This window comes from Podarcis liolepis (genome assembly GCF_965112155.1).
Source record: "Podarcis liolepis genome assembly, chromosome: 7".
NCBI classification, from domain to species: Eukaryota; Metazoa; Chordata; class Lepidosauria; order Squamata; family Lacertidae; genus Podarcis; species Podarcis liolepis.
The window spans coordinates 75,126,543-75,152,542 of NC_139561.1; the positions used below are offsets into that span (position 1 = coordinate 75,126,543).

The 26,000-nt window shown below is 47.4% G+C and overlaps 2 protein-coding genes across 3 annotated transcripts in view; one reads left to right on the forward strand and one right to left on the reverse strand.

Moving 5' to 3' along the window:
• Positions 1–5,432: 5,432 nt before the first annotated feature.
• TMEM147 (transmembrane protein 147) lies at positions 5,433–13,772 on the forward strand. Of its 2 annotated transcripts, none has more exons than XM_083515306.1 (8): positions 5,433–5,510; positions 6,025–6,150; positions 7,539–7,608; positions 9,148–9,213; positions 9,414–9,550; positions 11,091–11,175; positions 12,409–12,530; positions 13,471–13,772. In XM_083515306.1, exons 2-8 carry the CDS (start codon positions 6,074–6,076, stop codon positions 13,589–13,591), a joined length of 678 nt encoding a protein of 225 aa, XP_083371432.1. In that variant the 5' UTR covers positions 5,433–5,510; positions 6,025–6,073; the 3' UTR covers positions 13,592–13,772. The 2 variants fall into 2 exon arrangements, with proteins under 2 accessions (XP_083371432.1, XP_083371431.1); XM_083515305.1 differs by having other exon boundaries at positions 5,490–5,574.
• A 2,121-nt stretch (positions 13,773–15,893) lies between these two features.
• ATP4A (ATPase H+/K+ transporting subunit alpha) overlaps positions 15,894–26,000 on the reverse strand; it is a 28,570-nt gene continuing 18,463 nt past the window's right edge. Inside the window, exons 15-23 of the mRNA XM_083515224.1 lie at positions 24,738–24,888; positions 23,540–23,708; positions 22,767–22,921; positions 22,538–22,661; positions 21,303–21,448; positions 19,905–20,038; positions 19,609–19,710; positions 17,788–17,879; positions 15,894–16,990 (exon numbers count right to left, since the gene is read on the reverse strand). Of these exons, the coding sequence (XP_083371350.1) occupies positions 16,962–16,990; positions 17,788–17,879; positions 19,609–19,710; positions 19,905–20,038; positions 21,303–21,448; positions 22,538–22,661; positions 22,767–22,921; positions 23,540–23,708; positions 24,738–24,888 (1,102 nt within the window). The 3' untranslated portion in view covers positions 15,894–16,961. The remainder of the gene's footprint in view (positions 16,991–17,787; positions 17,880–19,608; positions 19,711–19,904; positions 20,039–21,302; positions 21,449–22,537; positions 22,662–22,766; positions 22,922–23,539; positions 23,709–24,737; positions 24,889–26,000) is intronic.

Consider the following 26,000-nt stretch of genomic DNA (forward strand, 5'->3'; position numbering starts at 1 on the left):
GTTCTTGGGAATGAGCTCCTTGCCAAGCCAAGTCAAATGCCTCAACGCAGCCCATTGTTACAGCTCTGTCTTTGTGAGCTGGCAGTTCTGGCAAATATTTCCTGCCTTCAGCATGGGATGGAATTCTCTGAAAACTGTAGCCTTATTAACACATTGTGCGCTGCTTGCACAGTCCAATGCGAAAGTTAGAGCAGACAGTTTTCTCTACTGTGCATCTTGTGTGAACTCGCTTGCATTTGAGTTTCAGCATCCAAACCAAAATAGGTGGGAAGGGTAAGAAGGATAAGATCACATCTGGGCTTTTTTTTGGGGGGGGGGGTTGATGCTCTTGTGCTCCTGGAAGATTTTGCATGGATGGCCCTCCATATGTTGTTGGACTACAGCACCCATAATCCCTGACCAAAGGTCATGCTGGCTGGGGCAGATGGCAGATGGAGTCCAACATCATCAGCAAGGCCACAAGTTCCCTATCCCTGCAGTAAAAATAAGACTAGAATGGAATAAACTGATAGCAGGAGAAGCACTTAGAGCTTAGGGCACGAGGGCCATGGCCTCCCCTCGATGTATGTCAGGCATGTCCAAAGTCCGTTTTGGGGGGCCATGTGGCAGTTTATCTCCACTTCATCAAATTTGGCCCTCTGAAAAAAGTTTGGGCACCCCCTGTCCTCAGCATCTCTTATTCTCAGGTGATGCTTCCTCCCAAAGCTGAGGGGAGATATTGCCCTCCAGATATTTTGCACTACAACAGGAATAGGTATCTCCTTCCAGCCTGAGGGCCTCATACTCCTCTCAGCAACCTTCTGAGGGACACAATCTATCAGTGAGTGGGGCCAGAGGCAGCAATGGGCAGAGCAGCAGCTGTAGATTTTACTTCGTACTGTGGGCTTGTTTCTACAATCACACACACTACCCTACCACCCAGGGAAGCAAGAGGCATTGCCAGAATTCAAGGACACCTTCCAACTAGGCAAAAACACTTGGGGCAGAGCGTAAAGCAAGTCCCATGAGGGCAAACTCCCTAGGCCGGAGGATCCCCACAGGTTGTGGGAGACTGATAACAAATAACATTAAGGCAGATGGACCAGTAGTCTGATTTAAATGTAAGGTCACTGCTTATGTCCCTATCCAGATGGGAGACAAAATCTGTCCTAGTCTCTTTGGCTTTTAATAGTATTTGGCTGTTTGTATGCTATCTGACCCCACCTCCTACCCAGCTTGGGAAGCATACCTGTTGTATGATTTCTAGTTGCTGCCTTGTTTTCACAATTTTGTCTGCTGCTTGTTTGCTTTTATTATCTTCATTTTTGTGATTTTGTTGGGCACCTTTCAGCTTACACAAAGGATAACTAGCTGTGAACCAAGTAGGACAGTTCCGTTTCCCCTTGATATTCTTCAAGTAGGGAGTCAGAGATTTGCCACAACCCAAGGAATACGCTTTTATATCCTAGTCCAGTGGCTTCTAGTTTTCACTTTGGTCAGAGGGGCAAACCTGTATGCTGCAGGGCAGAAGATGGTGCTTGTACCATCTTGTTCCGATCTTACCCTGCTTGAGCACTTCTCATTAGGCTTCACGATTCATTTGAACTTGTGTGGAATGCTCTCAGATCTGATACTCCCTGTTGAGTTGTTTGCTTTGCTCAGTCAATTGTGGCTGAAAACTGCTGTGACAGATCAAAGGCAGGATTCTATGGCTGCCTTGTTGTGATTGAGGGAATTGCTGGAGGATGAAGCCAGAGACCTGTCCAGAATGCCTGCAAAGCCAGGTCTCCCCAACTGCACAATCCCCGCTCTTGCATGCATTTCATGCAAATGTGTTTGGATTAAGCCATAGGCAACTAACGTCCTTGCAAGGAACATGCTTCCCTCGTTCTTTTTCTAGAGAAACCCACAGACCTGTTGCAACTCCTCCTCCTCCTTGCCATAATGCAAGATCTCTTAATGTACAGGTGAAAGCCTGTGTTTTCATGTGATCCATTCTTGAATTTTCAGAACAAATGCAAAACAGCAGGCTGGAAGAAATCCCAGCACTGTATCTTTCCCCCGACAGGGTTTGTGGTCTTCCAGGCTCCCGGTGAAAACTGGCGATCAAGGTTGAAATCCCTGTCCAGGTGCCCTCTTTGCAGTTGGAAAATATGGGCTCCTCAGTATGATTTAGTATACAGCCCAATATTTGTGATGGAATCATACCGCCCAAATGTGGATGCCGAAACTCTTCATCCATAGTGCCACCTGGAGGCATCTCTTCTCATTGCACCCAAGCCAACCCTTTCTGTTCTGTTCAAGGTCATCCTGTCTCATTGGGTGCTGCTGTTCCCGAGGAGTGGGAGGAGGAGGGCGGTGCCTCATCCACTTACGAGATCACGTCAGCAGGAGGAGGATGATGAGGTCCTTTAGCAGAGAGATAAAATCACTAAAGTGGAGCAGCTGATTTAGGAGCTGAACGTGCTCCTGATCCATGATCACAACAGCAAATCTCTTGCTACATCCCCATTGACCAAAACTGCCTCCAGTTGGGCTCATGGAGCAGATTAGAGGATTAACAACCTAATTAAACTGGATTCTCCTACCCTGTTGGTAACCAAAGGCCTGTTGTGCTTGAGATCACATACCTGCCAACATTTCACAAATGATAACGGGGAGATGCTCGCAGTGCCCTTAATTCTTGTCCTTCTCCAAGCATGTCCTACTGCTACCACTATCACAAACTGGTGACGCCTGTAAGTTTGCTCTGCACAAATTTTAGGAGCAAGAAGGTGTCTGTTCCTTGAGGATATACTGGGAGATTTTATTAACCAACAGGGTTGCCGGCAGTTTGAAATGCACCATGTTTTGGGAAGGGCTGTAGCTCTGTGGCAGAGCATCTGCAGAAGGCCCCGGGTTCAATCACCGGCATTGCCAGGTGGGACTGGGAAAGTACATCACCTTTGAAATCCTGGAAATCTGCTGCCAGTCAGCATACCTGCTGCTGAGCTGGATAGAGCAATGGGCTAACTCTATCTAAGGAAGTGTCCTACATTTCTAACTTCCAGGTGCTGCTGGAGCCTGACTCCTATCTGCCCCAGCCAGCATGGCCATTGGTCACAGGTGAAGGGAATTTTAGCTCACCAACAGGTAATGGAAATAACTCTGCCTGAAACTCTAGCAGAAACCTAACCTCTTGAGAGCCAGTGTGGTGTCGCAGTTAAAGTGTGGGTTATTATGACCTGAGAGACCAGGGTTCAAAGCCTCACTCAGCCATGAAGCTCACTGGGCGACTTTGGGCCATTCACTGCCTCTTGGCCTAACCTACCTCACAGGGTTGCTGTGAGGAAGGGGAGGACCATGTTACGCTATCTTGAACTCCTTGGTGCAAAAGGTAAATGCAGTAAATAAATAAAGTGTCTGCCTGAATTACAGCAATTATATTTAAACCTGCATCAGCCCAGATTAGATTAGAATTTGCAATTTGGACACACTTTTGTGTGTGTGATACATTTCCTCTCGTTTGGCCATCCCTCAGCGGCAACTTTCGAAACAGCTACAGGCCCAGCCCTTCATCAACTAATGTTTGCTCTACAACTAATCCAGAACGCGGCAGCTAGACTGGTGACTGGGGGCGGCCGCCGAGACCACATAACACTGGTTTTGAAAGACCTGCATTGGCTCCCAGTATGTTTCCGAGCACAATTCAAAGTGTTGGTGTTGATCTTTAAAGCCCTAAACGGCCTCGGCCCAGTATACCTGAAGGAGCATCTCCACCCGCATCGTTCTGCCCGGACACTGAAGTCCAGTGCTGAGGGCCTTCTGGCGGTTCCCTTCCTGCAAGAAGCAAAGCTACAGGGAACCAGGCAGAGGGCCTTTTTGGTAGTGGCGTCCGCCCTGTGGAACACCCTGCTATCAGATGTCAAAGAGACAAACAACTACCCGACATTTATAAGACATCTGAAGGCAGCCCTGTTTAGGGAAGTTTTTAATGTGTGACATTTTAATGTATTTTTAATCTTTGTTGGAAGCCGCCCAGAGTGGCTGGGGAAACCCAGCCAGATGGGCGGGGTACAAATAATAAATTATTATTATTATTATTATTATTATTATTATTATTATTATTCATCAACCAGCTGATTTGCAGTTTAGGAGGGTTGAATTGAATCTCCTTTCCGGATGTTTTGCAAGCAAAGCAGCACCTTGCCCTCAAAGGACACTTTTGTTGGTGTTGGGTGGCTGGTGGTTTAGTTCAACAGGAAATCAAGCAATCTGTTACAAGAAGGTGAAGGGATCCCAGCATGGAAACAGCAAAACTGACCTCACCCTTCCGATCCTTCCATCTCCGCCTTAATAAAAGGGTCAGAGATAATCTCTGTTTATGCAAGGGGATTAGGCATAAGGAAGAGAGAGAATCCCACACAGCTCCTGCGGCATCAGCAGAGAACATCTGGCCACGCAGGGATGGATTTAGTTGTCTTTGGCTTTGGAAGGGCTGAGGGCAAGAGGAAATGGGCAATGCAACAGTCACAGACCTGGCAAGTTTCATTCCTTGCCATCATAAATTCGAAGGCTTGACTTGAAAAGCTTTCTACTTTTTAAACTGGCTGGCCCTCACTCTGCGGCTGTTCTCATGCACCATTTATCACCCCCATGGTAAACTGCCTCAAAAGCTTAGAAACCACTTCTATCATTAATTGCATTTATATCTCACCTTTTCAAAGAGCTCAAGGTGTGATGTACATGGTTCTTTCCCTCCTCATTTAATCCCCACAGCAACCCCAAGAGGTAGGTTAGGCTGAGGGAGGCTGGCCGGCCCAAGGTCACCCAGTGACCTTCATGGCCCAGTGGATATTTATTGCAGCAAATTATTATTATTATTATTATTATTATTATTATTATTATTATTATTATTATTATTGAATTTATATACCGCCCTATACCCGGTCTCAGGGCGGTTCACAAATGCTTTTATGAACAAAGAAGAGGTCATTGATATGTGTGATGTGCAGAAGAGAGGGGAGGAAAATGTAAGCATTTGATCACTGGGGCCGAAATGCAAGAAGTATAATATGTGGCGTTTTTGCACAAAGGACACGCGTGCAACAGGCGCAGTCTGTGTAGCAGCAGGAACTCTCTGGTTTTGCCAAGTGAATTGCGCCCGTAGTTCCAGAAAGGGCGGCGAAGAACTACGATTCCCAGCACGCAACTGTCGCCGCAATGAATCTATCGAGCCTTTCTGTTGATTCCAGCGACAGTTCACGGATGTCGCCGGAAGGCGCCGCTCGCCGCCCAACAACTTTGCGCAACAACACGCTCTTAAAGGCGTGCGAATGAAGAACTACGACGCCCGCCATGCCCTTGGGGCGCCGCTCGCGCGGTGCACCTTGGGAGTTGTATTGCGCCCGTTCCGAACGCAGGATAGACAGGGACTCGGCAGAACTACAAACCCCATGATGCAAAGATAGTTCAAGGAAGGAAGGGAGAGGGGCGCGAAGCTGCACGCATGCGCAGATGCAGAGGGGAAAAGCAGGGAAGACGTGAGATCAGTAAGTACCGGGGGATCAACGGGAGTGGAGGGCGGTTCAAGCCCCTAGACCCGTCTACTCAGGAGTAAGTCCCGCTCAGTTCCATGGGGCTTGCTCCCGGGTAAATGCTCGCTTTCCCGCAGCCGAAGCAGAGACTTCCTTGTAGGTTTTGAAGCAGAGGCTGAATGGCCACCTGTCATGGGTGATCTCGCTGGGATCCCTGGACTAGATCACCGTCAGGGTCCCTTCCAACCCGACAATTCTGTGACAAGTCCCCCTTTCCCCGACCCCGAGGTTACTTACAATCCTGGCAGGGGAACCTGCGGCTTTCCGGGGGTCGCTGGACTCGCAACTCCCATCATTATCCCTGGGCAGGAGGTGGGTGGGCGCGAGTTGGAGCCTAGCAACCCCCAGATGGGTTTCGCGAGTGGGGGAGTCGGGACCCCTTGCCTCCGTGTTGTGGGTCAGGATATGGGGGAGGCTGCGCCTGGTTCTTTGCTGTGCTTCTCATCCTCCCTTTTCCTTCCTTCCGAAGGCGGCAGGTGGGACGACCTCGAGTCTCGACCCGCCGGGCTGGCTGCGAGATGACCCTCTTCCACTTTGGGAATTGCTTTGCCCTCGCCTATTTCCCCTATTTCATCACCTACAAGTGCAGCGGCCTGTAAGTGTTGGGTGTGTGTGTTTGAGGGGTGGTGGGAATGTGAGGTGCATTGTTGGGGGTGATGTAGGGAGGTTCTGGCTGAGCTGGGACAGATTTACTTCACCCTTTATGAGCAGTGTGGGACGCGGGTGGCACTGTGGGTTAAACCACAGAGCTTAGGGCTTGCCGACCTTTCAGAAGGTCGGCGGTTCGAATTCCTGCGACGGAGTGAGCTCCAGTTGCTCGGTCCCTGCTCCTGCCAACCTAGCAGTTCGAAAGCAGGTCAAAGTGCAAGTAGATAAATAGGTACCACTCTGGCGGGAAGGTAAGCGGCATTGCTCTGGTTTGCCAGAAGCGGCTTAGTCATGCTGGCCACATGATCCGGAAGCTGTACGCCGGCTCCCTTGGCCAATAAAGCGAGGTGAGCGCCGCAACCCCAGAGTCGGTCACGACTGGACCTAATGGTCAGGGGTCCCTTTACCTTTATGAGCAGTGCATTTTGAGGGGCACATAATGGATGGAAAGCTAGAATGGGAGTAGGCTTTGCATGGGATGGTGTGGCCTCATTTGTTTAGTAGGGCTTGTGGGGTATACAAAACAGAGACTGGTGCCTTTTAATGTGTAGGAACACAGGAAGCTGCCTTATATGTCCATCCATTTCAGTATTGCCCACACTGACTGGCAGCAGCTCTCCAATGTTTCGGGAAGGGTTCTCTCTCTCTCTCTCCCCCGTTCCTACCTGGAGATTCCAGGGATTGAACTTGGGATCTTCTGCATGTGCTCCTTTTGTAAACCACTGGCAGCCTCAAGCTTGTTGTTGCTTGGGAATTCTAAGAAGCAGAAATATCAGTGCCGTTCCAAAGGCTCAGCCCACTCTCTTGATTCGAGAGAGCGTCAGATGAGCACTCGGTGCTTGATCTCAGGCGCTGCATGCGAAATTTGGTTATGATACCTTCAGAGGTGCCCAAATGCGTAGCAAGTAAACAAACCAAATTTCCAAAATATAAAGGGTGGTAAATAAAGTGCTGGTCCTACTCAAAACACACCCACTGAAACTAATAGACATGGCTAACATTGGCTCATTAATTTTAATTCAGAGCAAGGCTTAGCTTATTTTGGGCTGCATGCAGTTATGTGAACCCTCCCCACTCTGATGCCCTCCAGCTGTTTCAGATTACAACCCCCCTCATTCCCAATCGTTGGCCATGCTGGCCAGGACTGATGGGAACTGGAGTCCAAAACATCTGGACCCAGTACTGTCCTTTTATCTCATTCTGTGGGGCCAGGGACCAAGAAATAAAAGCTCTGGCGGGGGGAAAACAGCCATTAACAAGAGAGCTCCTTCTGCTTCAGAAATATCCCATCCCACAAAGTGCAAGTGCTGTCTTTTTTATTTCTGCACCTTTCAGGTCAGAGTATAATGCCTTCTGGAGGTGTGTCCAAGCCGGAGCTACCTACCTCTTTGTGCAGCTTTGCAAGGTATTGCCCGACCCCTTCGCTCTCTTGCAGTTTTAAGGAAGTAGCACACGAGAATCTGGATGCCGAGAATGTGAAGTCCATTGCAAAGGAGGCACACAGTTCTCTCGGCAACACCCTTGCGCTGGTGCATAGTTTGATGGGTTGTGCCATGGACTTTCTGAGTTTGATCCCATTGCGGTGTCCAGCAAGGCAGGACTGGGGAATATGGGGCCTTCTCAGTGTTGCTGGACTCTTAACTCCCGTCAGCACCAGGCAGCATAGCAAATAGTGGAGGGTGATGGGAGATGAAGTTCAGCAACATCTAGGAGGCCTGTCACTGCAGCGGTGAGAATATTTGTTCTTGTTTGGGACATAATTCTGTATCCACTAAGCTGGGAGTAAGTGCCATTATAGTCTGTTGGACTTCACCCTAAACTGGGCAATCCTATACAGTGGTACCTCGGGTTAAGTACTTAATTCGTTCCAGAGGTCCGTTCTTAACCTGAAACTGTTCTTAACCTGAAGCACCACTTTAGCTAATGGGGCCTCCTGCTGCTGCTGCTGCCGCGCCACCGGAGCCCAATTTCTGTTCTCATCCTGAAGCAAAGTTCTTAACCTGAAGCACTATTTCTGGGTTAGCGGAGTCTGTAACCTGAAGCGTATGTAACCTGAAGCATATGTAACCCGATGTACCACTGTATATGTGTTAAGAGACCTGATTCTCAGGATCACCTGCAGAAGCTCAGAAAGTGAATAGAGAAATTGTTACTTCCCTCTCTCAAAGCACTACAACTCCCGAGTCTGTCAGTGAAGCTGGATGTTGGAAAATTCAGGGCAGACAGAAGAAAAACGCTTCTTCACACAGCACAGAGTTAAACTGTGGAACTCTCTTCCACAGGAGGCAGGAATGGCCACCAATTTGGAGGGCTTTAAAAGAAGATTATAGACAGATCCATGGAGAATAAGGCTATCAATGGCTACTAGCCACCATCTGCTTCTGAATGCCAGTTACCGGGGAAAACAGTGGGACAGAGTGTTTTCATGCTCAGGTCTTGCTTTGGGGGCTTGTCACAGGCTCCTGGTTTGCCACCGTGAAAACAGGATGACAGACTAGGTGAGCCATTAGCCTGATCCAGCAGGACTCTTTGTATATTAGAATCTGGGCATATGAAGCCAGCTAACAATGGGTACTCAATGGACAGTCCTGTACGTGTGATTTCAGTGCTATGCTATGCTGTGCTATGCTAACTTTTTCGCTCTTCCCCAAAGGGACAGGGCCTTTTCAGTGGTGGCCCCTGTACTTGTTGTGAAGTGCCCTCCCTGGGAATAGTGGCCCCTCCTGACTGTTGCCTTTCACCACAATCCTTAAAATGTTAATCGGGAAATTTTGCTGCTCATTCTCATGGGCTGTAATGAAGGCTTGAATTGGAGAGTGATCTATATTTTCAGGATTCTGGTAGAACATAACTATGTCCATTTGTCCACTGTACATTTCCTTCCCTGTTTTTATAAATGTTTTCATTCATAAATGTTGGTTGCTGCCTTCTCTCTCTCTTACAGATGCTGTTCTTAGCCACCTTCTTCCCGACTTGGGAGGGCGGCGTAGGCGCTTACGACTTCATTGGAGTAAGTCTGGCACTTGGGCAAGCAGGGCAGGGTGGGAGCCTACAAGGATGGAGGTACAACTACCCGTATCACATACTACTGACCGTCCTACAACATTGGGAGCATCTGTGCTTGCATAACTTGAGGGATGTGGATTTGGGAGGACGGGGGGAATTGGGGTTTTCCTGTCTGCTGCTCTGAAACCTTTCCTCTTGCACCAGGAATTCATGAAAGCCACCGTAGACTTGGCCGACCTGGTAGGCTTGCACCTAGTCATGTCGCGGAACGCAGGGAAAGGGGAGTACAAGATCATGGTGGCTGCCATGGGATGGGCCACAGCAGAGCTCATCATGTCCCGGTGAGTTGGGCCTTAGCCCCGCCCTAGGGGGTGGAGCCAGAGCTAGTGGGGGAGGTATGTGGGCGGAGCTCAGTTGGAGCCACTTATCCCAGGTGAATGTGAGGTTCTGATGTGGGTTTTTATGTCTGCCTCCTCCATCAGCAATGTTGCGTGCTTTTATTTTATTTTTTTACATGCTTTTAATCCACATTCATTCATCTGGAGAAACTCTTAAACCCCTCATTCAAATGAACGTAGCAGGCACTAGTGTTCTGACTTTACCCACAAAATGCCTCCAACAACTAAAAATGAATAGTACCTATTTGACCATCAATTGCATGGTTTGTTAAAAAAACCTATTTTTGTTTCCTTTTTCATCATCACCTTACAATTGCTTAACTCCGCCTTCCTCCTCCCTTTCAGGCCAATTCTTTGCACTTTCAATTTTCTGTAAAATTCCCCACAAGCCTGATATGTTTCTGCAACCAGCTGGAACAAATATATCTCTTTTCTTTCTTTTCCCCCGACGATTTAAATAACTCTTTTAAGTTGTTTAAAGGGTGTCAAGGGGTGTGAGCTTATTCTCATGAAGGTGTGGTTCGTTTCTAAAATGATAGGCGCTGGGACTTGAATCTGCCTGGAGGGGCTAATCCTTACGCTGCCACATAGCTTGGATTGTTGTTGCTTCATTGCTGAGGCAGACACACTCTGCACATGCTTGTGGAAACTTCAGTGTGTTGGATGTCCCCAAGCTGAACTTTGACCCAGAATAAATAAAAAAGATTGTCCAGTAGTACCTTAGAGACCAACTAAGTTTGTTCTGGGCATAAGATTTCGTGTGCATGCACACTTCTTCAGACACCTTGGCATCTGAAACTTAGTTGGTCCTTAAGGTGCTAATGGACATTTTATTTATTTATTTTGACAAAGAATATTAGGCTCTGGTGCTACATTCTAGGGAGCCTTTGTGATGAACAATCCTGGGTGTGCAGCCCTAGGTTTCATTTTGAATTTGGAAAGACTTTCATGGCTCATAATTACAGGCTGATCCCTGGTTGTGCAAGAGCTTTTGGAAGGTTGCTCTTTTTTCCTTTTTCTTTTTGCAACCAGTGTGTCTGTGTGTACATGCATGTGTAATGTCTGGTTTTGAGATCCTTGGCTGTAGCTGCATGCAATCAGCTGTGACAGACCAGCTCCATCAGGTCTCCTGCTGTCACCTTGGAGCAGCCAGTCCATCAGGCTGCCTCTGTGGGAGAGACAGGAAGCAGAAGGCTCATTCCATTCCCTTTGCCCAAAGCCCAGCTCCATCATTGTAAGAACAGCTGTTTAAAAAATTGGTGCCTGAGTTTGACTTTTTCCTCTTCCCTCCTTTTCCTTTTCCTTTACATGCCATGCTTTTTTAGATTGCAAGCCTGAGGGTAGGGTAGGGATTGTCTTGTTTAATTGATTGCCCACAGGCCGCTCTGGGGGTCCTTTTGACTGAAGAGTGGGTACCAAATGCTCTGAAGAAATGAATAAATAAATGTGTGAAGTGTGCCTGACGCCGCTGTGCTTTTGACAGATGCATCCCGCTCTGGGTGGGAGCTCGTGGAATTGAGTTTGACTGGAAATACATCCAGATGAGCATCGACTCTAACATCAGTCTGGTAAGTGCTGATTCTGCTGTTGCCTGTTGCAAGCTTCTCTAAAGCAGTGCCCCTGCTGGCGGGGAGGAAGCACGACATTTGGATAGTCTTCCCTGCTTTTGTTTTCTTCCCCTGCTGTTCTAGTGGTGGTGTTTGTATAACAGAAGAAATACACTTTTTTGTGTGTGTCCCTGTGTGTTCCGATGAATCAATCCAATTAACTGTTTGAGTAAAACTGCAAAACTTTGTATATGGGTCTGAATGCGCGTGAGAATAATAGTTCAAAAGAGACTATAACTCTCAGTGTTAATGTTCCTTCTGAACTGAGCTGTTCTTAAGTGACATTGGACTAGTTGCATTTTAAAATAACGCATTTTAATAAAATCCATGCCTGCTATGAGGCTTGTATAGCAGGCCGCCTGGAAATTTTACAGGTGTATACTTATAGCAAAGTCACTATCTGAGTGTGGATCCATAGGCAACCAAAACACCACTGTCTATATACAAAAGGGAAGTATTGCATCACATAATTTTGGATTGCCCTCTTCTCAACACCCATCGCAGAGATCTCCTAGTGACTCCCTTACAGCTCAAAATACAGTCAAACCTTGGTTCTTGAACATAATCAGTTCCGGAAGCCCGTTCGACTTCCAAAATGTTCAACAACTGAGGTGCAGCTTCCGATTGGTTGCAGGAGCTTCCTGCACTCAAGCGGAAGCCGTGTCAGACATTCAGCTTCTGAAAAACATTTGAAAACCGGAGCATTCACTTCTGGGTTTTTGGCGTTCAGGAGCTTAAGCGTTCTAAAACGGAGGTGTTCAGGAGTCGAGGTTTGACTGTATCAATTTGCAAAGGCTCTGTGATCCAATATTTGTTGAGGGATGATACTCCTGAAACTACCAATATTGTTTTGCGGTACTTAGCCGAGGTCTTTAAAGCTAAATCTAAAGTTGCCTGATTTATTAAATGGTGGGTCTCTAGTCTTTTATATACTGTATTGTCTGTGTTTGGTTTATCAAAGTATTTGGGTGACTTTGTATGATTGTACTGTTTTAACTTGTGCCAATAAAGTCTAGTTACAAGTTACAATTATGGATAACAGTGGTGTACAGGGTGTATGATGTAGCCTGTCTAGGAGAAGAAAAACTCTGGTCCTAAACCTCCGCTGCCTCGCGGGATGTGCTACAGAAAGGATTTGGAATCATTCCTCTCTCTGTTTGCTCCCCTCACGCCCCCCCATTTTTCTTCTCCTAGGTCCACTATATTGCCACGGCCGCCCTGGTATGGATGTTTACACGCTACGATTTACCCAAACACTACCGACTGCCCCTCACTTTCCTGCTGGGAGTCAGTGTCTACAAGGCTTTCTTCATGGAGTGAGTCACTGGGTGCTCGTAGCTTGGAGGTGGGACTTGGGGCTTGTGCGTTTTGGGCCGTGGCTTCCATTAGCTGATTGAATATAAGGCAGCTTCTTCGATTCCTTCAATACAATACCTTGTTCAGTATTGTCTACACCAGCCTCCCAGATAATGTTCGACTGCGGCTCCTGTTATTTTATTCATTGCATGCACATCCCATCTTTCCTCAGAGTTGCTCAACGTGGTGGTTCTCTTTGTCCCCATTTTATCCTCACAACAACCCTGCGAGGGAGGTCGGGCTTAGAGTTGAGGGACTGGCCCAAGCTCACTCAGTGAGCTTTCATGGCCAAGCGGGGATTTGAACCCGGGCCTCCCAGGTCCTAGTCCAACACTCTAACCACTGCGCCATATTGGCTCACTGTTAGCCTTGGTCAATATCATCCCAGTGGTCAGGGATGCACAGGGCTGGCGAAAGAGGGGTCTACGCTGACTAGAAGAGGCTCTCCAGGGTTTTAGCTGAGAATCTTTCCCATTCCTACCTCGAGAGCCTAGCGATTAAATCTGGGGAAGTTCTGCATGTGGAGCATGTGCTCTGCTGCTGAGCTATGACCCTTCCCCAAATATATAAGCATTAAACATTGCAGGATGTTTTCTTTCAAGCATGGAAGTTGTAAGGAACTGCGACCTCCTGCTCTCCTGCCCCACTAAATCTTTACAGCCACGGAAGGACTGTAGTTCAGTGGTAGAGCATCTGCCTTGCATGCAGAAGGTCGCAGGTTCAATCCCTGGTGTCTCCAGGCAGGGCTGAGGAATGCTTATGTCTCAAACCCTGGAGAGCTGCTGCCAGCCAGAGTGGGCAGCACTGCGCTAGATGAACCAGTGCTTTGATTTGGTAGAAAGCAGCTCCCGATGTTCCTCTGCTCCTTACCAACCCTCTCCCTTTTCTTTTCCTTCCCAGGTCTTTCGTCCATGTTTTCCTCCTGGGCAGCTGGACAGCCCTCCTGGTCAAGGCTGTCATCACTGGTCTCCTTTCCCTCAGCTCCCTGACTCTCTTTGTCACTCTGGTACACAGCAACTGAGGGTTCATTCCTTCCCACTCGGGAAGGAGACATCGCCTTTGCATCCCGGCGGGATTGTCCGGCCAAGTCACTTTCGCCAAGTCGAGACACGGTTTGATCCTGCCCGTGGTGAGATTGGCCTCAGCGCGGCCTCTGCTTGCAGGCGAGGGGAATAATAATAATAAACAGGTTTTGGTATTTCTGTGGTTTGCAGTGGTTAAGTTCTTTTTGACTTCATTGGAGGTTTTTAAATGGAGGTTGGGTGGCCGTTTGCCAGGGATTCCTTAGCTGCAATTCCTGCGTTGCAGGGGGGTTGGACTAAATGTCCCCTGGGGGTCCGTTCCAGTGCTACAATTTTATGATTCTGTGACTGTTGTCTGAACAGGCCTGTTACGCTGCATGGGAATGGCATCAAACGTGGGTCTTTGTTTTCTCCTTGAAGTAGGCGTGATCAGTGTCAGGTCAGTGGTGGCTTTGCAAGGAGGTGACTTGAGTTGTCGCAGAGTAAGGCAGGGTAGGCATAAATGCATTGTAGCTGCTGAAAAGCATCTGTGTTAGACCCAGGAACCAAATGCCTGCTAGTGTGTCTTCCCATCTGCCTTCCCCTTGTCAATTCGAGGGCCCCACCACCCCAAAATAGGTTGGTTTTGTGTGAAAAGTGTAAATAATTGCTTCCTGCGCATCTCTAAATTTAGGGTGGAATAATAGGAGAGTCTAATAGCAGAAAGTCACAATTACATGGGTGTGTGCACCCAAAAGCTTCATGGGGAAGTGGGGTTCTTTCCGTCAGGTTGAAGGGAGTTAAGCAAGTGAGAGCTGGACCATAAAGAAGGCTGATCGCCGAAGAACTGATGCTTTCGAATTATGGTGCTGGAGGAAACTCTTGAGAGTCCCATGGACTGCAGGAAGATCAAACCAATCCATTCTTAAGGAAATCAGCCCTGAGTGCTCACTGGAAGGACAGATCCTGAAGCTGAGACTCCAGTAATTTGGCCACCTCATGAGAAGAGAAGACTTCCTGGAAAAGACCCTGATGTTGGGAAAGATGGAGGGCATAAGGAGAAGGGGACGGCAGAGGACGAGATGGTTGGACAGTGTTCTCGAAGCTACCAGCATGAGTTTGACCAAACTGCGGGAGGCAGTGGAAGACAGGAGTGCCTGGCGTGCTCTGGTCCATGGGGTCACAAAGAGTCGGACACGACTAAAAGACTAAACAACAACAAGCAAGCTCTCTCTCTACAGTGTGTTATTTTCCCTAGTGAGTTGGTTGGAGGTTCTTGAAAATGTACATACCTATAGCAAAGGGATCCTTTAACTTTCCATATAAGCTGGTGCACAGGGCAGTGGGTGACTCTGCTCCCTGTTGAGGGCGACTGCCATATTTTGATTCATTCAGACCCTTCAGTTCTGCATGTTGTTGCAAACATTTTCGATGCGCACCACCGAATTCCAGTGACGGCGTATGAATAAATAATTGTATAGTTCATGGTTGAGATCTGCTATGGTGGGGGTGGGGATTGGATCTGGCTGACGGGCCAGGTCCTTATCTGTCCCACGGGCCAGGTTTTACAAGTGTCAGATCACTCAGTGCCATCGTGAAGCGGTGCTTTGAAGAGCCAATGATCAGCTGGTGGCTGGGGCTTCAAAGCGGTGCTCAGAGCTCTTTGCACAAGCTCTTGCAGAAAGCCCTGTCCTGTGCTTTGACGTTTGGTTGGCTGGCGTGAAGGGAGTCTGGAGTGCCCAAGGATCTGCTGGTTGGTGGTGCTTCAGAAGCCCTTTTTGGCCCGGCTCAGCCCCATTCCTGCCTACCCACTCCTATATCAGGGATTCCCAACCTGGGGTGCAGACTTACTCCAAAGGAGCAGTGAAGAAGTTATCCCACCCCCACCGCCTTGCCATCTGCTCCTTTGCTTAAAGGAGCAGGGGAGGATCCTTCAGAGGGTGCCTTTGCCAACATAGCAATTTTAGTCAATTGTACCTTAAGACGAAGAAGGAGAAAAACATCTGCAAAGGTACCTGGTCAGCTGGAGTAGACCCTGCTTCACCATGGTTGAGCAGCAGCATGGCTAGCTTCAAACCCGTTGACACTCAGTGGGCTACACAGTTGTGCAAATTTTGCTTGAATCAGAAATCCTTCGTATGATGATGGACTGCAGCACACACCTTCACTGACTGTCTGCCATGCTCGCCGGGGTTGATGGGAGTTGTAGTCCAGCAAAATGTGGAAGGCTATGGGCTCCTGGCCTCTGTAAATAATGCTGACCCAAAATCACCAAAAACTTGAATGCAGCTCCCATATAAACGAAATGCCAATTTGCATTCATTGGCTTATCTTTTGTCATTTTATTTTAATTCTGTTTCTCATGCCTTGCTTGCCCTCCTCCCTTCTGCTCTGTCACATAGAGATTTTGTTGGCATGCTGCTTTTACATGTATATTTACAGCCTTCAGAGTTAGAAACTTGGTATTTATTTTTTTAAAAATGCACATGAAAACTCTCATGATCTAGAAATCCTGTGCCAATTTGTTACTCGGCTGTGATCTCAGCACCTGCAATCATACATATATAATTTCCCTCTGCGCATCAGCACCCTTAAATCATTTCTTGACGAAGGACTACCCCAAAGTAGCTGAGTGGGAACTGTGGTAGCCTGAAGCTTAAGTTTTATCTTAAAGGTGTTGTTTGCATCAACAGAAGTATTGTGTCCAGATCAAGGGAAGTAATAGTACCACTCTATTCTGCCTTGGTCAGACCACACCTGGAATACTGTGTCCAGTTCTGGGCACCATAATCTAAGAAGAATATTGCCAAGCTGGAACGTGTGTGGAGCAGGGCAACCAAGATGGTCAAGGGTCTGGAAACCAAGCCTTATGCTGAATGGTTGAGGGAGTTGTGTTTGTTTAGGCTGGAAAAGAGAAGGCTAAGAGGAGATACGACAGCCACTTTCAAATATCTCAAGGGCTGTCACATGGAATATGGAGCAAGATTGTTTTCTGCTGCTCTAGAAAGTAGGGCCTGAACCAATGTATTCAAATGGACAAGAAAGGAGATTGTGACTAAAAATTAGGAAGAACTTTCTACCAGTAAGAGCTGATCAAGAGTGGAACAAACAACCTTGGAAGGTGGTGAGCTCTCCTTCCTTGGAGGCTTTTCAACAGTTTGGGTGGCCATTTGTCAGGAATTCTTTAGCTGAGATTCTTGTATTGCAGAGGGTTGGACTGGATGACGCTTGGGGTCCCTTCCAACCTTACGATTCTTTGATTCTCTGGTGTGAAACATGGCAGGCTTGGCTCAGCAGTTGTTGATGACAGAAGCAAATCCTTGATTTCCTTGTCTCCGTTGCACAAGCAGGGAAAATGGGAAAAAGCTCCATCCAAAAGAAGCTTTGCCTTTAGTAGTAGAGTTCTTTGTCCCACCAACCTGGAGGAAGGGAAATGTTTACGATTAATTTGCAGCATTTGTATCCCATCCTTTGGCCCCCAAAGGCTCTCACAGCTGCATACAAAAATAAGTTTCAAAGATGTCCCCTGCCCATAGGCTCATAATTTAAGAAAACAAGACAAACGAGGGAAAAAGTAACAGGATGGAGGAGAGAGAAAGCAAGCAAGCCGAGGAACAAGTCCTTAAAAATTACAGCCAATGTCAGTGTCGGTTCTGGCTGTCTTGCACTTCGTTCAGATAAAAGGCGAGTAAGAAGTGTAGATTAGTATATGAAATCACACATGCCATGCAGAAGGTGGATAAAGAAAAGTTTAACACTAGAACTCGTGGGCCTCCAATGGAGCTGAGTGTTGGGAGATTCGGGACAAATAAAAGAAAATACTTTGTGGAGCACATAGTTGAACTATGGAACTCACTCCCACAAGAGGCAGTGATGGCCACCAACTCAGATGGCTTTAAAAGAGGATTGGGCAAATTCATGGAGGACAAGGCTACCAATGGCTTCTGTGTCCTACAGCAGGAATTCAGAAGCAGGCTGCCTCAGACCGTGGAGAAAGACCATTGCAGGCTTCCCTCACAAAGCCCAGGGAGCTGAAACATCACATTCCTGCCTGCTGTTCTGAGTGCTGCTTTGGCTGCCAGATGCAGGACCAAGACCAGAAGGTTGACCCAAAGGTCAGTAGCCACAACAGGGCAGGAGAGTGTGCCTGAAGACACACGTGTCATTTCTACATTGGCAGATGCAACAGGTGAATTCTCTTCCCCCAGTTACTTACTTCCAGGGTGTCTCCGGACTCCCAGCTTTCGGATTTCATCATAGACGAAGATGAGAAGGCCATAGGGTAGCGGCACCAGCCACCACTGGAATCTAAGCAGGAAAAAGGGATTTCAGTGCTACATTGCTAAGCCAGCCAGCTGAGCTCAGTTATCGTTATGTTGGCTTGGCCCAAGGAAGACAGGAAACCAACCTCAAAAATGAGGTAGCATCACTAGGAGGACAAACAAAGGGAGGGGAGTCCAGGAGCTACATATAAGTGTTTCAATGCATTTCAGAAACAACATACTTTCTCAAGGATACCATAAATATGCAAATAACCTTGGGAAAAGGGTAACTGTTGCAAAACAAAAGCAGAGTGAAATCTCCTTTGTAATCTAAAAATTAACCAGAGATTTACCAGTAGATCTCCATTTGCCCTTTGCTGGCCTAGGAGATGCTTCCACTAACAGAACAAAGCTGCTGGGCTGCTGTCCATGGTGCTGGGTGAAAGAGAGCCCTATATGATGGGTATACATCAGAAGATCTGTCTGTGGGTAAGGAATTTCCTGACTGATAGGCCGCAGACAGTGAGAATGGGACCTTACTATTCTTCTACTCTAGTATTAAGCACAGGAGTCCCTGGGCGTTTAAATACCTGGGCGTTTATATCCCGGAGGACCTCTCATGGACTGCAAATATTAATATGGTTGTGAGGAAGGTGCAGGGGAGGTTGTATTTCCTGAGAATGCTCAGGGGACTGCATCTATCCCAGCACCTACTTCTGTCCTATTATCATAGTACCATCGAGAGTGTCTTAACCTATAGTATATTATCGTGGTATGGTAGCAGCTCTGAAACGGATAAAAAAGCTTTACAGAGAACAATTAAAATTGCCCAGAATGTTATTGGGCTCCGACTACCAACCCTGGATGAGATCTTCACGTCTCGCATCTTGAAGAAGTCACATAATATCCTGAGAGATCCCACCCACCCTGCTCACAACTTCTTTGAACTATTGCCTTCGGGCAGAAGATATAGGACAATGAAAACACGAACCACACGCCTTCTGAATAGTTTCTATCCAAGAGCTCTGATTGCACTAAATAATGATCTCAGGGCCAGTTGCAAGGTTTAGCAAGCAGGGAGTAGGAAGGAATGAGATAGGTTTTAGGTTATGTTATGCCTTAATAGGTCATGTTATATTCTGGATTTTATAGATTATGCCTTAATAGGTCATGTTATATTCTGGATTATGTTATGTTTTTTATAGATTATGTCTGAATAGGATGAGAGTGTCGGAGATACGTGCAAATGTATATGTGAACCCGGTCTTTGGGTGGGTGTTTGATTTTCGTTGTTGTGTATACTGTGTATATACGGACAATGACAATAAATTTTATCTATCTATCTATCTATCTATCTATCTATCTATCTATCTATCTATCATCTACTGTATACAGTGGCTGTGCTCATCTGCTTTCCCGCTTTCAGGCTAGCATGGAGAATTAGGAAGGTGAGCTGGACGGGTGAGTTAAGTGGTGGCGTCCTAAGTCATACCAAGTCAGGCTACCTTGCTCCATTTATCTGGAGGTGCCATTCGTATGCTGCCGGACATCTGCTCCAGTTGGCATAGCAAAATGGTCAGGGGTGATGCTGACCAACAACATCTGGATGGCCCTCCAATGTCTGCCATCAGTTCAAAGAAGGCCACTAGCTTTATTAGATCCAGCTGCCCTACTCTCTTCTACAGAGTATCCTCCACTGGTTGTTGTTGGTTTTTTTGGGGGGGGGAGTGGAGTGGAGGGCTAAATCTGCCCCATGGAGGCATTTGAGGTCTTACCTTATAGGCATAAAGTTGAAGATGTTGGGCATCCCAGGGCAGTAGCAGAGGAAGCAGCCCAGGCAGAGCTGGAACACGATGGCTATCACCAAGACTTTGTTCCTGAAAAGGGAAGGGTGTGTTTCAGGGTGGGTGGCGAATATGGCTTGGTTTCAGCGAAGTAGGTAGCATGATTGAGGGGAGATGGGGGCAGGGTGCTTCTATCACAATAACTTCTGTTACAAGAATGGAGAATGCAGCATATTGTATAGCACAGAACCATGTTTGGCTTGGAGATTTGTTCGGCTCCCACGTACCGGAAGAATCCCTGCTGGAAGACAGAAAGGCGTCGCGTTTTGCGGATGAGCACGTCGGCGATCTGGCACATCTCAATGCTGATGAAGAAGACGGTGTAGCAGGTGTACTCCTGGTACAGGCGCTGCCCAAAAGTCTGCAGGTGGGAAGAATCGATCAGTGAGGACGGAGGGATGCTTGGCTATCTTCTGCCCTCTCTCCCTGTGCCAGCTGCACCCACCAGCTTAGGGTGCCCAGTGGCGCCTCCTGCAAGAGAAAGGCTGGGCTTCCCATTCCCTACACAGGATCTGGGCTCTGATGGAGAACCTGTGGCCTTCTACGTGCTGTTGGGCTGCATCTCCCTACTGTGGGCTATGCTGGCTCCTTTGTGAGTCATTCCAATAAACAATGGGGAACACTTCCATTCAGGCAGACGGGGCACTGCCCTATCAACCTCACTCTGCCTGAAGCCAGCCCCCACCTGCCTCCCATCTTATGCGCAACCCGTCCTGGGTGTTGGTGTGCCTCCTGCTCGGTCTCAGTGCTGCCTCATGTGGAACTGAACGAGGAGGAGGAGGACAAAACCAGAATGAGTTGGCTCTGCCTGCCATTGGATCTCTGGCTCCACCTACTGCTGGCCTCCCTGCCTTATGCCCTACCAGTCCTCAAGGGCACCAACCACCATTGATAAAATACTATACAGTCATACCTCTGGTTACAGACACTTCAGGTTGTGTTTTTTCGGGTTATGGACCTGCCGAAAACCGGAAGTACCGGAACGGGTTACTTCTGGGTTTCGGTGGTTGCGCATGGGCAGAAGTGCTGCATCACAACCTGCGCATGCGCAGACGCACCACTGCAGGTTGCAAACGCTGCAGGTTTGAAACATGCATCCCGCACGGATTATGTTCGCAACCCGAGCATCCACTGTATATGATTTTAGTGATTAGCTGCACCCTCCAGGATCTAGGGCAAACCTTGATGCTTTAAACCTACTCTATCTCTCCATACACAGATGCAAAGTTCCTGCCTGATTAGGGCAATTTAAAGTTGTTGTTGTTTTAAATAATAATTTAACTGATAATTCAGTCAAAAATTGCAGGCCACATTCATCACACTGATTTCCAGTAGCTGGCATTCAGAGGCTTACTGCCTCTGACAGTGGAGGTATAGAATCATAGAATTGTAGAATTGGAAGATATAGGCCAGCCCAACGTAGGCCTATATCATAGCATCATAGCAAATCAACAGTGCTTTTTGTGCTTCCTCAGTCAGCTGGCTAAGTGCTTCAGGACCCTTGTTCTCCTCACGTTTCTTTGTCTTTAAACGGGCCGCCTTTCAGAGACAGGACTGTCCCCAACAAAGCAGGACATCTGGCCATCCTACCTGGAGGCCAGAAGCAGTGTGTCTCCTCCACTCACCCACTCTTGTCCATAGCTATCCTGAACATCTTGGATATGGTCGTTCTCCCAGGCTGCCCGAAGGCCCACACATTTCAGCGGGTACCAGCCCTCCTGGGCCATGGCAGTGAAGTAGTCGGTGAAGCCGGCAAAGGACTGGATGGCTCCTGTGTGGCAGGGAAGAACAGGGGAGTTTGTGTCAGTGGGCGGCCAATCCATTAGAGCACATGGAGCCACTGCCCCCCTGACCCAAGCTGTCCCCAAACATTCCCAACCTGCCTGTCTGGTGTAGTGGGCCTGGGGTTTTGGGAAGGGTCGTGGACCTGCTACCATTTCTGCAGCAGGGTCTTGGCAGCATCCCTTTCTCCAGAGTCCCAGGGCCACCCAGATCAGCTTGAAAGGGGAGCTTTTAAGCCACTGGGAAGAAGTGTTACCACCTTTCTTGCTGATGAGTGAAAGGAGGTGAGTCAGCCACAGAGGATTGGCTCCTTGGGTCAACCCGGAGAAGGCATGTGGGAAGAACACCAAGGAGGAGAACTTGCTCCAAATATGAGCACTGAAAAGAAGGCACATCAGTTTCAAGAGAACGGTGTGCAAGTTCCGTTACGTACTGTTGACCTCTATGGAAAAAACAACTTTAGTCACTCTGAAAGAAGAAACTGGAGCAGCTTCAGATCATTACCCTGCATGCACTTGCACAGAAAATAGTAGCTCTAGATCAGGGTTTCCTAAATTTGGGTCTCTAGCTGTTTCTGCACTACAATTCCCATCATCCCTAGCTAGCAGGACCAATGGTCAGGGATGATGGGAATTGTAGTCTAAAAAAACAGCTGGAGACCCAGGTTTGGGAAACTGATCTAGATGAAAGGTGTTCTGTGGAGATCTGCATGGTTTTCTGTAGTGGATCCCTAATTATTATTGTATAATTATATGTTTATTTATGATCTTAGAAGGTTGTATAATCTCAGAAGGGGTGTGGCTGTGAGGGAGCCTGGCTGCTCTCATCATGAACGGATCCTGTGCTTCTGAATTTGCCACTGCACAACCATCCATCACTGCTCAGATGATGTGCCTTTCTCCTCCCCACGGGATAAGGCATGATGGGGCAGGTATCTAAGCCAATTCCTGCCAGTCCCTATAGAAGCTCCACTCCACATGGAGCCCACCTAGGCTTCCCTGCCTTGTCTCATGCAACATAGCTTGCTCTCCCCTGTTTTTCAACCTCTAGGCTCCCCCCTTCCAGCTCTAATACGCACCGATCTGGAAGTAGGAATAGACCGCTAGCGCTTCGTTGACCAGACGGTCCCGTCGAGGGTTGCGTGGTTTCAGGTGCATGATGTCACTCTCAGCCCTTTCATAGGCTAGGGAAACTGAGGGGAACTGAGAAGAGAGATGAGAAAGGTTTTTGTTTTGGAGTTGGGGGTCGGAAACAAGACTGAGCAGCCCTGGGAAAGAGCCTCTGCTGGATTAGTGTTGGCCACTCACAATGTCTGTGCACAGCTCAATAAACAGGATGGTGATACAACCCAGGGGGAGCGGGACACTGACAGTGATGTAGATCAGATAGGGCGTCAGCTCTGGGATGTTCTTGGTTAGGGTGTACGCGATGGATTTCTTGAGATTGTCAAAGATCAGGCGCCCTGAAAGGAAGAAAAGAATGATGGCGGTGGGTTTAATGGATGACTCCTGTCATTGATCTGGGATTTCTTCCATCGAACCTTTCTGGATGTTATCTGCGGGTCCCTTCCAGGCCTGTGATTCTGTGTCCAGCAAAGTTTGGAATCTAATAGATGAAGCTGTTGAGCCAGTCATACCAGCCTCTTTGTAAGGAAATGGCCTTAGCTGGCCAGTTCAATGCTCTCATCAGCATCTCAAAGAGTGAGCCTTGTTGCCATAGTGATGCTGTCCAGGAAGGGGGCAGGCACAGCACTGTGTTCTCATCAGCTTCCCAGAACACAGTATCAACTTCCTATGTGACCACCCAGCCCCTAAATGGTACAAACTTCTGCTGTCTTGCATGACACACAGTCAGGGTTCATGCATACCCTTTAGACATCCCTGGCTAATTGCTAAGATCTTCGGAGGAGAGACTGCTGGCTTTTCCATAAGTAGTGGAATGCCACCTTCTGACACTTAGGAAGCGGGTCTTCTCGGTGGTGGCACCTACCTTCCCACACGAAGTTGCCACCATCAGATGCTGATATATGACCCAAAGGCACTAACCCTCCCCCTTGTGCCACAGCCTCCCGAGAACAGACCTTGCTCGACGCCAGTGACGATGGAGGCGAAATTGTCATCCAGCAGGATCATGTCAGCAGCGTTCTTGGCTGCGTCGGATCCGGCAATGCCCATTGCCACACCAATGTCAGCTTTCTTCAGTGCTGGGGAATCATTCACCCCATCTCCTGTTACCGCCACAATAGCACCCTGCGAACAAGGAGAGAGAGAGAGAGAGAGAGATGGGCCTCCTGCAGATGGGTGTTTTATTGCAGGTGCATGCTGTTAATACATCCGCGACACAATCTTAGCACATCCGTGCTGCATTTTCCCCATTCTTGTTTGTTCTTTTATGTTTCCCCAGTGATCCCACATTTACTGCTGTCCTGAGCAGGAACAGTGCAACAAAAGTGGGAGATAAACAAACCGGAACATTTTTGATATACAGTGGTACCTCGGGTTACAGACGCTTCAGGTTACAGACTCCGCTAACCCAGAAATAGTACCTCGGGTTAAGAACTTTGCTTCAGGATGAGAACAGAAATTGCGTGGCGGCAGTGGGAGGCCCCATTAGCTAAAGTGGTACCTCAGGTTAAGAACAGTTTCAGGTTAAGAACGGACCTCTGGAACAAATTAAGTTCTTAACCCGAGGTACCACTGTAAAAGGTTACAGGATTGCAGCAGGAAGTTACAGGATGTGCAGCGATTGGCAATGAAGCAGTGTGAACACCCCCAAAACTTTTGCAGGGACAAACAGTATTGAAAGTGGGATTGTGTGTGACATTATGAGCAGAAATCATTACTAATGTGCAATAGAAAGGATGTCTGGATGGGCTCATTCATCTACACCTACAGATGGAACCTGCAACAAAATGTTGCTGTATGGAGTTCAGAGTCCCAGCCAGCCAGTCCTGCCCTTTTCCAGGATATTCCATTCCATCCCCCCCATCAAAAGTCAGTTATCATTCCATGTGGACTGAGCATGCTCAGTTCTCATTGGGCTGTCCACACACCCCAAACAGTTTAGTTTCCCCTCCTAAAGATTTTTGTCCTTCTGCACACCTTGAGGTTTCCTCAAGTGCTTTGTCTTGTTACACAGATAGTGTTATTTTTGATGCACAACCATCAACACTCATGCCTGAAGACTGGAAATGGAGGGAATGATAATCGTATGAAGCAGGTGGTCCAAATTCACAGTGCCCACAATACCTTCTGCAGTTAGGGTTTTGTGCCCCTTACCAATTTCTGACAGCTTTCCACAATGATGAGCTTCTGTTGTGGTGAGGTGCGAGCAAAGACCATCTCTGGGTGCATTTTGAGGATCTCCACCAACTCCTCGGTTTCCATGTCTTTCAGCTGGCCCCCATTGACCACACAGGCTCGGGCGTCCCTGGATGCCAAAGCAGAGAAAGGGAGAGCCCCAGGGTCACATACATAGACAGGGCCTTTGTAGTGGCTGCACCAATAATTGTGGGGAAAGTGGCATGGATGGGCCCTTTTCTGATTGCCTTTTTGCTGGCTGGCCAAGACATTCTTATTTCAGCAGCCTTCTGCCTGCTATGTTCATTTTGACATGTCATCAATGCCACTGTTGTTTCAGTTGGGTTTTCAATGCATATTTTATGGATTTGTATAGTTGCAAAACACTTTCCATTTTACATTGTCCTGCAATTTTACATTGTTGAAATCTGCCCTGAGTGATTCATGGGCACTAGAAGGGGTGAGACAAAAGTTTTTTTGTATAAATAAAGAGCCTCAAGTTTTCAAGTGAGAGCCTCTCTTCAGCAACAAACAAGACGTAGAGTTGGTATTTTCAATGCCGGACAAACACAACTCTGTCCTTCCTTTGTTTCAGTGTGGCTGGCTTACCACATTTTGAAGGAAGTGACCCTCTGTAGATGGAGAACTTCCCCCTGTATGGTGACTATTATACCCAGAGTCTAAAGTCACCTAATTGCACTTTGTGATGCTTCTGAGCAGGGTGGATAAAAATCAATGATTTTTTAAAATTTAAATCAGACTTTTTAAATAAAATGCTTTTGGATGAAAAATCTTTCCAAAGATAGTTTTCTATTTAAGTTACATTATAGTCCAAAGGCTATTCATTAGGAAATAAGAATTTGTTTTAAGTTTTTCATGTGTGCTAAAACTCAGTCTAAGTTTTTTTTTAAATGTTTAACCACATCAGTTAACAAACATGGATACATATGCTATAATGTTATTGTTTGAGTTAAATAAATTGTTTAAATTTTTTAAATTGTTATTAAGGAAATGATTATTTTTCTCCTCCCAATAAAGTACAGCAGAAAAGTTGTCCCAATATAAACAGTTAACTTATTAAACCTCACAATAATTTTATAATTATCTCTGTCTATGTATTTCTAATAGTACAACCAAATCAGTAATTTTTGATATAACTACTCTGAAAATTTATTATTCCAAAAATGAAACCTTCATCTGGTTGTAAATATGAAGGTTATACCAGCAAGAATGAGTCTTTCT